The 15473-nt window shown below is 38.1% G+C and overlaps 1 protein-coding gene across 1 annotated transcript in view; it reads left to right on the top strand.

The window, feature by feature from the left end:
- The window catches only part of MAN1A1 (mannosidase alpha class 1A member 1), a 141424-nt gene that overhangs the window by 105763 nt on the left and 20188 nt on the right, over positions 1-15473 (top strand). Inside the window, exons 6-8 of the mRNA XM_063389891.1 lie at positions 7043-7166; positions 9399-9492; positions 14235-14350. Of these exons, the coding sequence (XP_063245961.1) occupies positions 7043-7166; positions 9399-9492; positions 14235-14350 (334 nt within the window). The remainder of the gene's footprint in view (positions 1-7042; positions 7167-9398; positions 9493-14234; positions 14351-15473) is intronic.

The raw sequence follows: 15473 nt of genomic DNA, 5'->3' as shown, positions 1-15473 counted from the left end.
AATGGCCTCTGAAAATCATCCTTTTGGCTGTCATCTGTCTCCCTTTCCCAGGGGATCACAGTATCACAGTGAGGGTCAGGTTGGAAGGGACTGCAGTGCATCATATGGTCCAACCTTCCTTCTCAAGCAGGGTTATCCTAGAATAGTCTCCCAGAGGATGCCACTGTAGTATCCATAAAATACTTTTTCACCAGTATTTGCTTAATTTTTATGTTGAGTGTGTGTGTGTATTTAGAACATCTTAATTGTTGGGGTTTGAGTTCAATCATTTGCCTAGGAATTTCTGAAAGCAATTAAATTTTATTTAGCATTTTGATGTATTTTGTGCTATCTATGGCTCTATAGCAACTTCATCTTTTAAATATATTTTGTTTAAAATGAAAAAATAGATACCAAGTATGCAAATGAAAAATCTGATGGTTTACTGACCTCCCTTCATTTGTTCTAAGAAGGCCTAGTTGATTTAAATAAATTAAAGTATTATGAAGGACTGGTAGTGACAGAAAATAAATGCACCAAAGGCTTTGGCAGTGTATAGACTGAAGACTTTTGCAATATATAAACACTTTATTAGAAATGCTGTGACTGGACACTGAGTATTTATACTGCCTTTTTTAAAGAGGAAGACATGGGAATAATGAGCAATTCTGCCAAAATGGACTGTGCCCTTGGAATTTGTTCTAACTGGATTGAAATATAAAGTCACAGAATGGTTGGGATTGGAACAGACATTAAAAATCATCTAGTTCCTAAAAAAATATTGAAGATAAATTGTAAGGTAGGGAAAAAACCTTTCCATTAATTAAAAAATTTTAAAAATGACATTACAGAGTGTTTATCTCCAGTCCTCCCTTTTGTTATGTGTATTAGCCTGTAGAGAGTTCAAAAACCCATCTGGTACCTGTGAAGCTAATTGAAATTTTGAGATTTGGGCACCTGGCTAGGGGTAACTGTAGGAGACTGGTCTCCCTGGGTTTGCTCTGTAACAGGAAAGACTCCATCTTCAGTTTAATTTCCTCTGTGAAGTGATTTAATTCTGTTATCTCCCTGTCCTGATTATCAGGGGAGCCCCAAAGATATTCATTTCAATGAGTACCCTTGCTGGAATTACAGTGCTCTCACATTTCCCAACCTTCTCTCATGGTCACATCTGTAGCTGGCACACAGCATGTCTGCTGAATTACAGTGTGGGCTTTCACTTGTGCAGCCAAGTGGCATGTGGTCATAATTTTAAGACTAAAACATGGAAAAGCAATCATATTATGCTTTCAAAATTGTCTGGAGACCACAGGCTTCCTTTGGGTAATAAAGGGTTTCTTGACAAAAAAACTCTGATAATTCTACGTTACTTCTGTTTTCAAGGCATGTTTGCTTGGGGGTTGAGACTCAAGGAGAAGCATGAAGTGCATCTCGGGGTGCTGGGAGGGGAAAGCTGCGGGGAGGTTTGTGTGTCCTTTGCGACACTCTGCCTGTTTCTGACCTCCATTTGGAAAGGTCCCTCTCTCTCCTGGGTGTCTGAGTGACAGCTGGTGGTGTGGAGGGATACAAGCCAGGTTCTGAGGACTGGGCAGCACTCTGCTCCTGCAGAAATCCTCTTAAAACAGGATTAAGCCTAACCAGCTCCAGTCACAGGCTGTACTTTCCAGGCAGATCTTTCTTGGTCCCTCAACCACCAGGCACAACCTGCATGCTCCAGCTCTGGTGAATCTCAATGGACCCTTCTCAGTGATTTCTCTGTCACAGCACTTTGCATTTTCACCCACAATCACAGGGTAATTTCTTGCAGAAAAAAATCAGCAATGGTAAAGTCCAAAGGGGCTATTTGGGACTTATTTTCATATTTAATTCCAAAACCTTTCTCAACAGCAGTACTTGGATGCTTGACGTTGTTGCTGCTGTGTCTCTCTTATTCTGGCCTTGCACCTTTTTTACTGGCTAGGTCTGCAGGAGGATACTGACTGTCCTGTTGTTCTAGTGCATTTTGCATTAAATATTGAAATTCTGACTTCTTGCTCTGCCTCCAGCTTGCAGAGTTGTCCTGGCATCCTCCAGGAAAGGTTGGGGTATAATAAACAAGTTGTCTGCAGAGACGAGCAGTTCTGCTCACTGATGACAAGAATTTTGATAAGTGTTTTGGCCCTTTGAAGTATTTGTGCATTTTCCCTGAGGATTTGCTTTCCCTTTCAGTTGAAAATTAGCTGCTGCTTTATCTGTATTGGGGATGTAGTACAATTTTTAAAAACTCTTTTAAATATGGTTGTGCTTCTGAATTTCAGTAATTTTTAAAAAAGCAACCTTTGAATATTTATATTTCCTCTGTGGTTCCCTCTCTTAGTACACTCTGTACATTTTAGAAGACTTGGTGATCTCATACTTTCTGGTTTTATGTACAGATGGACCAACAATGGTCTGCTGGAAAAATACTGAATTGAGTTACCAGCAGCCCAGGTCAATCAGGCTCATGTTTCCCAAGAATGAATGACAGTAGAGCTACAAACATTGGTTTTCAGATTCTGTGGCACTCAGTGTTCAGAAACAAAATTTATAAAATCAGTGAGAAATATTACAGACCCAAATATTATGCTTCTCTGATCCACATCTTCACTTCAAATTTGTCTTACTTACATAATAGAAGTTATAATAAGTCCTGAGGTTCTATGAATATGTTAAAGAATTATTTGTGTGTTTTATGCAGTGTAAAATATACAGTTGTAGACACTGTGATTTGAGATAGATAGGTTTAAATAGTGCCCTCTAAACTGAAATTATTTTAGTACTCATCTGGATCTTCAAAGTAGTTTGAGTAGTGTGTCTCCTTCCCTCTTTCCTTCCTGAAGTGTATAGTAGGAATTTTGTTTCTAACTTTGATGTCAGTACATGACTGACAGTTGTTATCAGTACATGACAACACAACAACACATGTTGAACTGAGTATCAACATAAGAAAAATTGAAAAATTCAGTGGCAAAGTAAATTACAAGAAAGCAAGAAAAAGGAATGCAATTAATATAAAAAGTATCATACCAGCCCCCCTTTGCTGTCCTCCATCTCTTTCTGAAAACTGCATTTGTCAGATTACAAGACATTTGTGACATTAAACTATTAAACTGAGTGAAAATAAGATGCAAAAGGTTTTTTAGTTCTTTACAAAGTCATGTTTTGAGAATCCCCCAAATGCCCTGGTCATTCTTTGGGTTCATTGCTGCTGTTTCTTGACTTGAGTAATGGGCACTCCCAGACAGAAAAAAAAAAAAAGAAAAAAAAAAAAAAAAAAAAAAAAAAAAAAAAAAAAAAAATCTGTAGTAGCTTGCAACATTATGTAGGTTTGCTAAAACTTGGGAGTAGAAATAAAACCTTTCACCAGAAACTCAGGTTTGCATCTTAAGACTTCAGGAAGCTGGTGCATAACTTCATAACCAAAGAGGAATGAGATACCCAGACTTTATGGCTGAAGAGTAAATAGCATTGTCTTTTTTAACTTTGCAGAAGTTTTTGTTCACCCTAATAATGGTAATGCTGAAGAGCTTGAAAAATGTCTGACTTGGGAGCACTGGTTATCTCATGCATGAGCAGAAATCAGTATTTTACTATGCTCCAGTTATTAAGATTTACTGAGCTGTTAGATTTATTTATTATATGTTATTTTCTAGGGCATCTCAAGTAATTTATAAATGTACTCACTGTTTATAATCCCTGACACGGATGTCTTTTTCCATTTACTTTGTTCTGTTCAGGTTCTCTCTCTTATAAGTTCTGTTTTGTTTAAAAGTATACAATATTTAGGATTTGGAGGGTGGGAGGGTAGGGCTGAAAAAAGAGCACCCTCTTAATTTTTTTTTTTTAAGCCAAGATACTGTTAAACAAAAGTCAAAGTCTGCATTCCCAATCAAAAATTATCAGAGTGTGAAATCTCTCACATTCTCTATGCTGACAGTTTTGTTGGGAATTTCCTGGTCTCTCTCTTCAGGAGCTGACTGTCTGCATAGTACACACTGGACTATCATCTTAAAATAAGGATGGAGTTAAATGGAATCAGAAGCAGTACTGTGGTGTTCCAGCTAGTGTGAGGGAGTGTAGAAAACTTACCTGTTCCATTGCTCCTAAAGATGAAATACATCCTATGAAGATGATCGGAGGGCTGGAGCACACCTCCTGTGAAGGCAGAGAGAACTGGACTGTTCAACCTGGAGAAATGTTTGGAGAGACCTCAAAGCAACCTTCCAGTACCTAAAGGAGTCTGCAAGCGAGCTGAGAGGGACTTTTGACAAGGGCAGGTAGTGATAGGACAAGGGGGAATGGCTTTAAACTGAAAGAGATTAGATTTAGATTTGATACCAGGAAGGAATTATTTTATGTGAGGGTGAGGAGACACTGAAATTGGCTGCCCAGAGAAGTTGTGGCTTGAAGTGTTCAAGACCAGGTGGGGACAGGGCTTTGAGCAACCCGTGAAAGGTGCCCCTGCCCATGGCAGGGATGTTGGAACCAGATGATTTTTACTGTCCCTTTCAACCCAGATCATTCTATGATATGAGAAAATAGCAGACATCCATAGCTGAAAGTTGCATGAAAATTTTTTGAGGGACTGAATCGTAAATTTTGGGTTATACCACTTATTGAAATGAGCTTTTCAGTGACAGAGCTCACATCTGGGACTAAACCAGCACATAGCTTTGTTATTTTGCAGATTTACCAGAAATGTGTTGATGTCTTTTTTTCCTAACAACCCAACCCAAAACAATGAAGGCTATATTAAATAGTACATAAGATGTAACATAGACATTTATTTCCACTTACTTTTTGCCATAAGAGTAAAGAATGCAAGTTTGTAATTTTCAAACCATCTTAGACAAGAGGAATCATCCACTCATGGCAAAACACATTGCTGTATGCAGAAAACCTTTTGATGACTGTGTTTGGAAATGTTCCTTGTTAACAAAACACACTACATCAAAGTGTTCTGGCAAGTTGTATTGATTATCAGCAGACACTGGGGTAGAATGCAGGTAGAGTGTTTTCTGTCAATTTTGGTTGATGCCTTGCTGCAGGAACACTTCAATGTTTTCACTTTGAGATTGACTGAGAAACTTGATAGAAAAAAAACATGTATATTTTTTCTATTTGCACCACAACAAGGTAACTTTTTGAAATTCTGAGGGTTTTGTTTTGTTATGTTTTTTTCTTCCTGTGAACTTTATGTCAGCTCTTTTAATCTGGGTGATTTGAAAACAAGCTAAAATATTTTCATCTAGAAGTCAGCAGTTAGAACTTAAGATAGTATGTACCAGAGATGGGTCTGTTCTTGGGTGAATACTAGTCTGTGAGTTCTTCAGACTGCAGAAAAGAGGTTTCCAGACATGTCTGCAGTACTCACCTTGATCCTATTTTCTGTAATATCTGGTGCTTTTATGTTACTGTTCAAAAAAATTCCAAAGCACAGTAGATTGAAGTGCAGACAGTTTGTAAACCAGGTTTGGGTTTCTCTTCACTCTGTAAAAAGTACTCTAATCTTTGCAAGATAGATCTTAAAATGAGATATTAAGATACTGAAAACTTGTGCTCTGTTTCAGTCACACAAATACCATATCAAATTTGGATTGTGTGCATCTTTGCAGTACCCTGATTTCATTGTGTCATTGATTTTGGTCTGCAGCTCTGAAGATTAGAAACACTCTTTGGGCAATTATTTACATCGGAGCAGGGGACTTACATGTGTCTCAGCTTCTTGCACTTTTGTGGTCAACCAGAGGAGCCTTATTAGATCTCTTTCCTTTGTGCTCTTTGTGCCTTTTCTCTGCTTTTAAGGTTTAATGGTTTGGTTTTATTTTGTATAGCTGGCAGAAGTCTCAAAATACCATGTTAATATAGTTGGCAGGGAGATTGACTTAATGGAGTCTTAATTTCCATGTATTGGTTAAACTTCAGTTATAGATTATCTTTTGAAAAAGAGATTTTAATGTATCTGAGAATAATCATGGTTTAGTGGGTTTTTTGCTGGTTTGGGTTTTTTTTAGTCATATTTTATCTCAGGAAGAATACAGTATTTTCATGGTTCTGCAACTCAATGACTGTAGTTTCTGGTTATGTGTAAAAGTAGAATTAAAATTTTATTTATATATGGATGTTTTTGTGTGTAATGCTGTTTACAACTTAGAAAGATGGAAGACATTCCAGTACCTAATAAGTGTATTTATATGTAACATTCATGCTAATAATATGCCAGTCTAATATGTCATTCTTCACCCAGATGCTCTGGAACATTAGCTAGCTTTTCCTTAATTTCAGGGGATTTTTTCTGAATATTGCTGATGGAAATTTCAAGGGGGAAAAAAACCCTACCTTTTTGTAATGAAACTTTAGTAGACTTGCTGTCCTGAGTCTCAACCAGCATTAGTTTCTAGTGGGGATTTAGAAATAAATGTGCTTCTCTCTATTCTCAACACAAATCCTAAGATTAATTTTGCTGTGAAGTATCTTTTCGGTCATAATTAAAACTGAAGTTACTCATCCTGGTAGGAATGCCCAGACAGACAATACACACTTATCCTACCTTATTAAAGTCTCATGTATTAAGAAGGATATGCTGTATGCAATACTTTTAACTTAAAGCCTATTTTGTATATATGCATTAATTTAAGTTGATAAACAATTGCACTGTAGAAATTAGAATTAGAGTTGAAGAGTGTTGTGTTAAGTACAGGGGAAAAAAAGTTAGTGGTTTTTTGCCTTTAAACATGATATTCTGCAATGAAAATGTGGTTACAGTGGTAAGTGTAATGGAGCCATTTGTGAGCAAAAGATTGGGTTGTTGCAAAAAGCAGCTGTACAGCCTAAGCAGAGCTGGACTGAAGGACTGAAGGACTCAAGGTCCTGTGGGGAAATCATGGAAGGCTGCTGAAGCATGGCTCCTTACATACTTATTAAGTACATTTTAGATTAATTATCTTCTCATGATACTAGTATAGCTACTGCCTATTATATTTTATTAGCATTGCCTCATAGATGTTCATGATTATTGTCTGTCTTTCTCTTCCTCCCATCTTAGTGGAATTGGTCGAAATTGGCCATGGGCCTCTGGTGGAAGCAGCATTTTAGCAGAATTTGGGACTTTGCATCTGGAGTTTGTACATTTGAGCCACCTGTCTGGAAACCCTGTCTTTGCTGAAAAGGTTAGACTGCTCCATCAAAATCATGTTGTAAAAGATAAAGCATATATTCAGAGACTAATATGAATGGGGAGAGATTTGGATTTTCCTCAGTTGTAAGTATTTGTCACATTTTCCCTAATCACCTTAGCATGTTTTTGTATTAAAAAGTCAAAAGTCTCTTCCAAAATTATTCTGATGTATGTTCATGTATATGGCCCCATAAAACATTTAATTTCTGTTTATATTCTAAATTAGTATCACATTAAGCAATCAGACTGTACGGCTTTCTTCAGTTCTTTACTTAATGGGGTGTAAACAAAACCTGACATTATATTCAGGATAATAACTGATGTCTAGAGAAAACAAAGCACTATGGTGATTTCAACAAGTTTACTCTTCAAAATGCTGCATAATATCACTGCTGTCAGGGAGGTCACACAGTCCTTCCATTGCACTGACCTATAAGAAATATACTTTGAACTCTCTTTGGGGAAGGAAAAAAAAAATCACGTTCTTAGACAAAACAGTGGTTGTGCATGCTAATTCTTCCAAAATTTGATAACATTGTCTTCTGGATACTTTTTGTATACGTGAGCCATGGAAAGAACTCCTCCTTCCCTCAATTCCCACCTGAAAATTTTTGCTTTTTTTTTTGATGTACTAATAACCAACAAGTCCTGTTCTTTATAAGATGTTTATCATTTATTTTCTTTTTATTTCTTAATTAAAATGGACACTTGTTTTGGTTTTGTATTCTTACTGCAGCCGCCCCGTGTTACCTATAGGTGATATTATCAACTTAATAATCTAATTATTGATGAGACTCCAAATGTTTAGCAGTAGGTCTAAAAGCAATAGTCAAATCTAAAATTATTATTAGGTAAGGACTGAGTGGCTTTGCTGCAGTACCATTGTCAGCATTGGAATAAATTTTGTGAAGCAAACTCCTGGCAATTTTCATGTATTTAGGGGTAAATTTAAGGACAGTTTCTCTTAAATTTGAACTGGGGAGGGGGAGTGGATGGGTAGGGGGTGGCAGCACTAAGAAATCTCCAGAAACAAATTGACAACATGAGTTAATTATCTTGTAACATTTATGGTAATTTAATGCATAACATCTGTTCCCCTAAGAGACAATGAAAGTGCATATCTTAAAAATCCTAGCCCATGATTCTCCTACACAGTGGCATCATGCTCTAGCTGCAAGATGTTGGAAATCTGTTTATGTAAGCTGTTCTTAAAACCCTTTAGAGATTGCAATTCCAAAGCCCTTGGAGGCAAACCATTCCAGGGCTGGTACACTTGATAAAGAAGAAAAAACACTGGAATAAGCTTTGCATGGACGTATTCTTACAAGAACTCATTAACTGAGGTCTAGGACTCATTGCAGCCTGCATTTGGGCAATGAGTAGTGTCAAGATGCAGGAGGCAGTTTGTGTACTACAACAGAAGTCCTTCTGCAGCCTGGTATAAGTTAATTTATCTTCTTTTCCAGTAGCTACTTCACTGGGTCTCTAGGCACTCAGGGGTTTATAATGAAGCTGTCAGTACCTTTTTTGGTACTATTTTTGCAGTGCTCAGGATCCTCATCCTTCCAAGCCGCTACATTTGCTTTTCTGTGAATCCTAAAATTCAGTATAACTCATTTTATGTGCTCTGCAGTGGATTGTGCTGCTGGATGGCTCCAGCTGCTGAGCATCTGGACTGTAATTGTTTCCCAGGGCATCTAATTTGTAGTGAGCTCCTTAGCAGTGCCAGCAGAGTGCTCAGGGCTGCCTGGGTCCCTGCTGCTGGGCAAGCTGGTTGTATAAAGCTCAGTCAGTTCCAGCCATGCTCTCCTTTACAGTGCACTTCCACATCTGAATTAGGTGATAAGCTTAATATTTAATAGCATTTCTGATTTAGGTATACAAGGAATGTAAATACTGATGTAGCTGAGCTTAGTTAAGGAAAATAGCCTCAGTGAATTTTGGTATCCTGTGGAGAAGAAGGATACTCTGCATGGCAAGTCATGAGCTTTGGAGCTTGCTCCTGTTGTGTTGTTTCACTGCTGACAATTGACACAGAAACTCCAGAGGTTTTCAGGAACTTGTTTGCATGATGGTATCAACTTTTTCAATAGTGATGATTGCACAGAGGTGTTTGGGAGTGTGTGTGTTGAATAAGATCAGGGGTGTTATTTTTAGGCATATTTACACTCCTGTATTTTGTGGGGAAATGGATAAGTGCTCAGTATTTTGTACCTTCCTCTAGGTAATGAATATCCGAAAAGTTCTAAATCGACTGGATAAACCAGAGGGCCTTTACCCCAACTACCTGAATCCCAGCAGTGGCCAGTGGGGCCAGCGTAAGTAGCTGAAGTCTTTGGTGCTGTGACCTGTCTATCAGTGTTCTCTTTGCAGTTGTTAACTTCCTTCAGTCACTGTTACGTGTTTTTTATATTAAAAATAACTTTTATAGCATATAGAAACTCACTTTATATCTGAGGTTCTATAAAATGTAAAAAATACTAGAAATATAAAAATAATAATTAGACTTGCTGTATTTCAATCTACTTTCCTGAGCTTTCAGTATGACTTATGGAAGCAGGGAAATGTATGAATATGTATGGCTTTTGAAAGGAATTTGTGGACTACAGAAGTCTCTTATTCAAAAATCTGTGCTCTCTGAAGTAGCTGTATAAGGAAACATCAGCTTGTCTGAATCAAATTCCACATTTTCAAAGCTGAGTGGCTCCACTGAAGGAAAAAAAAAGTAATAAGACAAGTCTTTACAGTTAATACCAGCTGTGATTTCTGTTGAAATGTAATGCCACCAACTGAGGAAGCAAACTAAACAGAAATGTGTCATGGCATTAATCCCCTTGGAGCCATTACTGAAGATACCAAAATTAGAAGGAAAAGAATATAAAATACTTGAATTACTTGAATTCCTTAGCCCCTTCCTGATGACTGAGCCTTTTCTTGTTGTTCATTGCTTTCTCTGATCTCCACAACATGTCAAAAGCCTGCACGGTGTGCAGGATCATGATTCTAGAGACCTTACTGCTTTTTCCACTTTCCCCAGAGGGTCGTAATCAGTGGCACAGGGTCTGGCTGGAAGCCTGTCACTGGCAGTGCTCCCAGGGGTCTATACTGGGCCCAGTATTGTTTACCTTATCCATCAATTACTTGGATGAAGGGGAGATGCCTCCTCAGCAAGTTCTCTGAGTACCAAACCTGGAATGGCCAATACCCCAGGGTGCTGTGCAGCCCTTCAGCAGGACCTCAACAGGTGGGAGAGATGGGCAGAGAGGAACTGTCTGAAAGTCAACAAACACAAATGCAGGGTTCTGTACTTGAGGAATAATAACCTCAGGCACCTGTGCATGCAGGAACGCAGCCTGCTGAAAGCAGCTCTGCAGAGAAGGACCTGGCGATCCCAGTGGACAACAAGGTGGCCACGAACCAGCAGTGCCCTTCTGGCCAAGAAGTCCAGTGGCAACCTGGGCTGCATTAGGAAGAGCATTCCCAGAAGGGGAATGAGGTGATCCTGCCTCTTTACTAAGCCCTGTTGAGGACACAACTGAGGTGCTGTGTCCAGTTCTGGGGTTCTGGGCTCCTCAGTACAAAAGACATGGAGCAGGTCTATCTGAGGGTGACAAAGATGATTGGAGCATCTCTCCTTTGAGGAGAGCCCTGAGAGAGCTGGGCTGGTTCAGCATTAAGAAGAGACAGCTGAGAGGGAACCTTATCAATATCTCTTAAGTATCTGAAGGGAGGATGTCAGAGGATGGACCAGGCTATTCTCCAGGTTGCCAAGCAATAGGACAAGAGGCAACAGGAAGAAACTGAGGCACAGAAAATTCTACCTTAATATGAGGAAGAACTTTTCTGTGCAGGTGACAGAGCCCTGTAACAATTTGTCTCTGTCTGGGAGAGGTTGTGGGGTGTCCTTCAGTGGAGATATTCAAGAACTATCTGAACACAATCCTGTGCCATGTGTTCTAGGATAATCCTGGTGGCGCAGGGAGGTCGGGCCAGATGATCCACTGTGGTCCCTTCCAACCTTACCCATTCTGTCATTTCTGTGATTTTATTGATTAAAATCTATTTTTGGAAGCTCTGTGCCACTCTGAGTTAAAATGGTGCCCAAAAAGGTTGTGCTGCTCAGTTGTATTTTCCCATCAAGGCAAATGCCATTTCCTGGTATGAATTAGAAGTACACCTGCCATTTCTTAGTCTGCTGTGCTGTAAGGCTTCCTGCAGTTCCTTGTGCCACCAGGCCTGTGGCAGCTCAGCAGGCATAACCATCAACTGTGGTTGTATGTTGGTATAAACATCCTTTTTACAGATCTGAGACATGTGCCCAGTTGTAGCACATGTTGGTTCAGCACAGCTTTGCAAGACATAAAAGCCTCCCGTGGAAGTGTTGATCCTCCAGCTTAGGTACTGGATTTAATTAGAGACAGCCTCAGCACCTGTGAGACAGACCCACTGACGCCTTTCTTGGCTTCTGTTACCCACAGAAGCAGCTTTCTGATGCTTCATGAGGACAGATCTTTCTAGTGGCTGAGGCAGCTAGTGGATCTGCTTTAGATATTTTAAAGCAGTCAAAACACTTATTCTGCCTTATGGCCTTTGTTATTTCCATATTTTTAATATAATTGTGTCAGGCACTCCTCATTCACATGAAATGCCATTTCTGTTGGTGTGCACAGAAAAAGTTTTATGGTACATGAGCTTTGTTTTCCAACAGCAGGCAGTGTTGACAAATGAAAACTTACCGTGTTTTCATTTGTGGTGGGTGCAGGTGTTGATGTTGGTCTGTCCCTGGCATGCTGAAGCAGCAAAGACAAGTTCCATCTTGTTACGTCTCTACCCTATCAGTCGCCTCCATTCACCAACACTGATTAGCTAATTTTTTCCCCCACAGAGAAGATCAGAATGTGAGACTTGAAAAATATGTTATTTTTGATTGCTTTTCTAGGCTGTTTTCAGCTGATTACAACAGAAGGGAAAAACCAAACAGCCAAGACCCTTAATTGGTACAAGACAGAAATATTTTCTCTTAAACATAAAGTGGAGAGGGAGGGATGGTTTCTGAATGTTTTTTCTCCAGCAGTGCTGTAGCTGCAGCTGTGAAGGCCACTGATGGAGCTCTGCCATTGTTCCTGTAAATTCATTTAGCCCTTGTTATTTTGACAGTAAACTGACAGTGATTTGCTGCAGCATGCGTCAATTGGATTTGTCTACTGCAATAATGTATATGATAACAGGGCTTATTATTGATGAAACTCTGCTTGTGCTATTTAGTTTGCAAATGTCAGAGGTTTCTATGGTAATTTATTTAGGAAACTGTAAAGGTCATTTAAATGCTGCTGTTCAAAGATCAGCCTTTGATCACAGGAAATGTTCCCATTGTTTTAAGAAACCTCCTTTGGATCATGAACATCTAATTTAAAAAATGGGGTAGTCTTCCCAGAATTTCAATATATCTCATTCAAAAGAGGTTGGAGAAGAAAAAAAAAGCCATTTCAAACCCAGGTTTGGTGGTACAATATATTTGGTAGGCAAAGGGACAGGATACATTCAGAAAACTAATTTTTTTTTTTTTTTTTTTTTTTTTTTTTTTTTTTTTTTTTTTTTTTTTATGTCATAGGCTAGTGGAGGAAAAGAACACTGTTGATACAGTTTGAATAGACAAATATCTATCTTCTACATTTGCATGCATTTGCAACCTATCTGGAAGGCGAAAGGAGGCTTTCCATGTAGAGAAGATATAAAGGGATATAAAAATAAATTCTCTGTGTTCCTTTGAATTCTACCAACAGGGGCATAACTTTGAAGCTAAGATCAGATTTAGGTGTCAGGAAGTGTGAGCTCCATATCACTAACTCTTCTACATCTCGCTTTCTCATGGCCAGAATTTAGTGGTATGACTCAGGGACTTGCTGTGTGATGATGTCTCCATGCCAAATTTCTTAAATGGAATTAGCAGATCCCTCCTTTGCTATAAAATTGACAGTTATAGATGAGTAGTCCTGGTAAAGCACTTTGAAATTTTTCACTGAAGACTCGATAAATGCCAAATCACTTAATTTTACCAAGCAGCAACAAGTTTCAAAAGCAAGACTCTAGCTCCTCTTCTTAACCTGATGGAGCTTAGAAAAACACTTTACATGTATATATAGTTGTAGCATTTCGTGTATTTAGGAGATCTGTGCTAAAATCATGATAACCCATCAAAAATTTGCCAAGAATCTTTAAGGTTCCTGAATAGTAAGTGGCGCTCTCTTGGACAAGCAGCTGAGAGCATCACTAAATTTCCCGTCGGTGGCACAACTGATGCTGAATGTCTGGCTTGTGTGGTGTTAGTGTTTCCATAGTCACATCCTAAGTTGTGCAATGGAATAATCACAGCATCTGTAGTACCAGATTGTTTCACATAGTAAGCATAGGGCATAATAAAGCAGTGTCACAGCAACAATCCTCTGTAGATGTGGTGAAGTCTTTTTTTTTACTTTCAAATCACTGCTGAGTTCTGAGAGCAGTCAGACGTTCAAAAGTGTAGTATTATTTTTAAGCATATGGCTCAGCATTTTGAAATACCACTAAATAACCTGAAGTTCAAATCTGCAGTAAGGAGCTAAAAGCCTTTTTTATGAAGTGACTTAAATGGAAAGTTAGTGACTAAAAGAGCAATGCCTGCACATTAAGGGAAAGCCTTTATCAAGTCAGAGAACACTTACTATTTTTTTATCTTTTGGAATAAAAAAACCTCTTAGTTTGACACGGTTTTGTATGGAATATACTACATGAATTAGAATGGACACATATAAATTGTTTTTTCTTTGCCATGATCCCCTGCAGCATATTGTGGATATTAAATACCTATTAAATACCTAGTGGTTTAGCTAGATTAAAAATATAGCAAAAAAATAAATAATTCTCTGTATATACCAGTAAAGTTTTCCTGAGGTTCCAGGCTTATGTTTATTAAAGATGTTGTAGAAATAGATCATTAAATATACTGTTTCAAACTGTAATTGTATTTTATTACCCTGGCTGAAGATGAAATTGCTGTTCAATCTCTTTCTTCCCTATTAAGATCATGTCTCCATTGGAGGGCTTGGGGATAGCTTTTATGAATACCTGCTCAAGGCATGGCTGATGTCAGACAAGACAGATGAAGACGGAAAGAAAATGTATTATGATGCTGTTCAGGTAAATAAGACATTTAAATCTTCCTATCCATAATAATCTAATCTATAACAATCCTAAAGAGACAGGCTCTGAGGACAATATGAGAGATTTATGTATTTGCTACCACAGGGCGTTTTTTTAAAGAATTAGTTGCTGTTTTAAAAGAGACTTCTTCAAATAGGAGTGCTAGAGGAATACAGATACTGCGAGAAAGGGGAGAATTTTGAAGTATAACTATTTTTTTTCTTTTACTGCAATATAGTCAGTTGTCTCTGGAGGAGAAAAGTATAAAATAAGCAACAAAAAATTCATCTACAAGTAGCTCTCACATAGATGCTCTACTCTTTTTCCTGAGTCTTCTCTAGATATATATTAGTCTTGTGTTTTTGTTTATTTCCAGGAGGGAATTCCTCTCTTGTGTTCAATTCTCTCGTGTGTTTCAGCCATAAAATGTGTTTTGACTGTGGTCTACACATAGATCAGTGTGTTATGGTAGAAAATAAGAAATGAAAATATGGGGTTTGTTTCATGATGACTTTTTGGTACAAGAGCATAGATTTGTCACCTTCTGCAAAACAGCCCAGTTGGACACAAGAAAGTTTTATAAAATCTGAATTATTTATACTTACATTTTTATATGGTATTCCATTTATGATTCTGCTGGTCTGCACTTTGCTTTGTTATTTGTGGTATTTCCTTAGTATGGTGTTTTGGGAGAAATAATGGGTGTAACACCAAATTGAGACTTGGGAAGTACTCCATTTAAATTCATATTTACAGGCTTCCCTTCCAGTCCTGAACAAATGACCTATTTTCTCAATTCTTTGCTTTCATATATATAGATATATACTTAAAAGAGGATAATATTACCTTTTTTTTCCCCCATCCTTTCATCTGTTTTGACTGGAAGCTGTCTAGGGCCAAGACTTTTATCTCTTATTAACTGTGTGTATCTACAGTGCTTCTATAGACAAGGCTTTGAGATGCTAACCAATATCTGCTTATTTTTTTCATATATCTGGAAACGCACTGTCCCTAGGGAAGTCATAAGCCTCCTTTTACTTCCCCATACACAAAAAAAATGTTGGCATTAAAAAAAAATACAACTTTCTTATTGCAACCATCTTTTTTTTCATTAGAGAGC

The sequence above is a fragment of the Prinia subflava genome, chromosome 2, assembly GCF_021018805.1.
Source record: "Prinia subflava isolate CZ2003 ecotype Zambia chromosome 2, Cam_Psub_1.2, whole genome shotgun sequence".
Taxonomy (NCBI): domain Eukaryota; kingdom Metazoa; phylum Chordata; class Aves; order Passeriformes; family Cisticolidae; genus Prinia; species Prinia subflava.
Note: the sequence above shows the minus strand (reverse complement) of the source record. Positions and strands in the feature narration are given on the sequence as shown.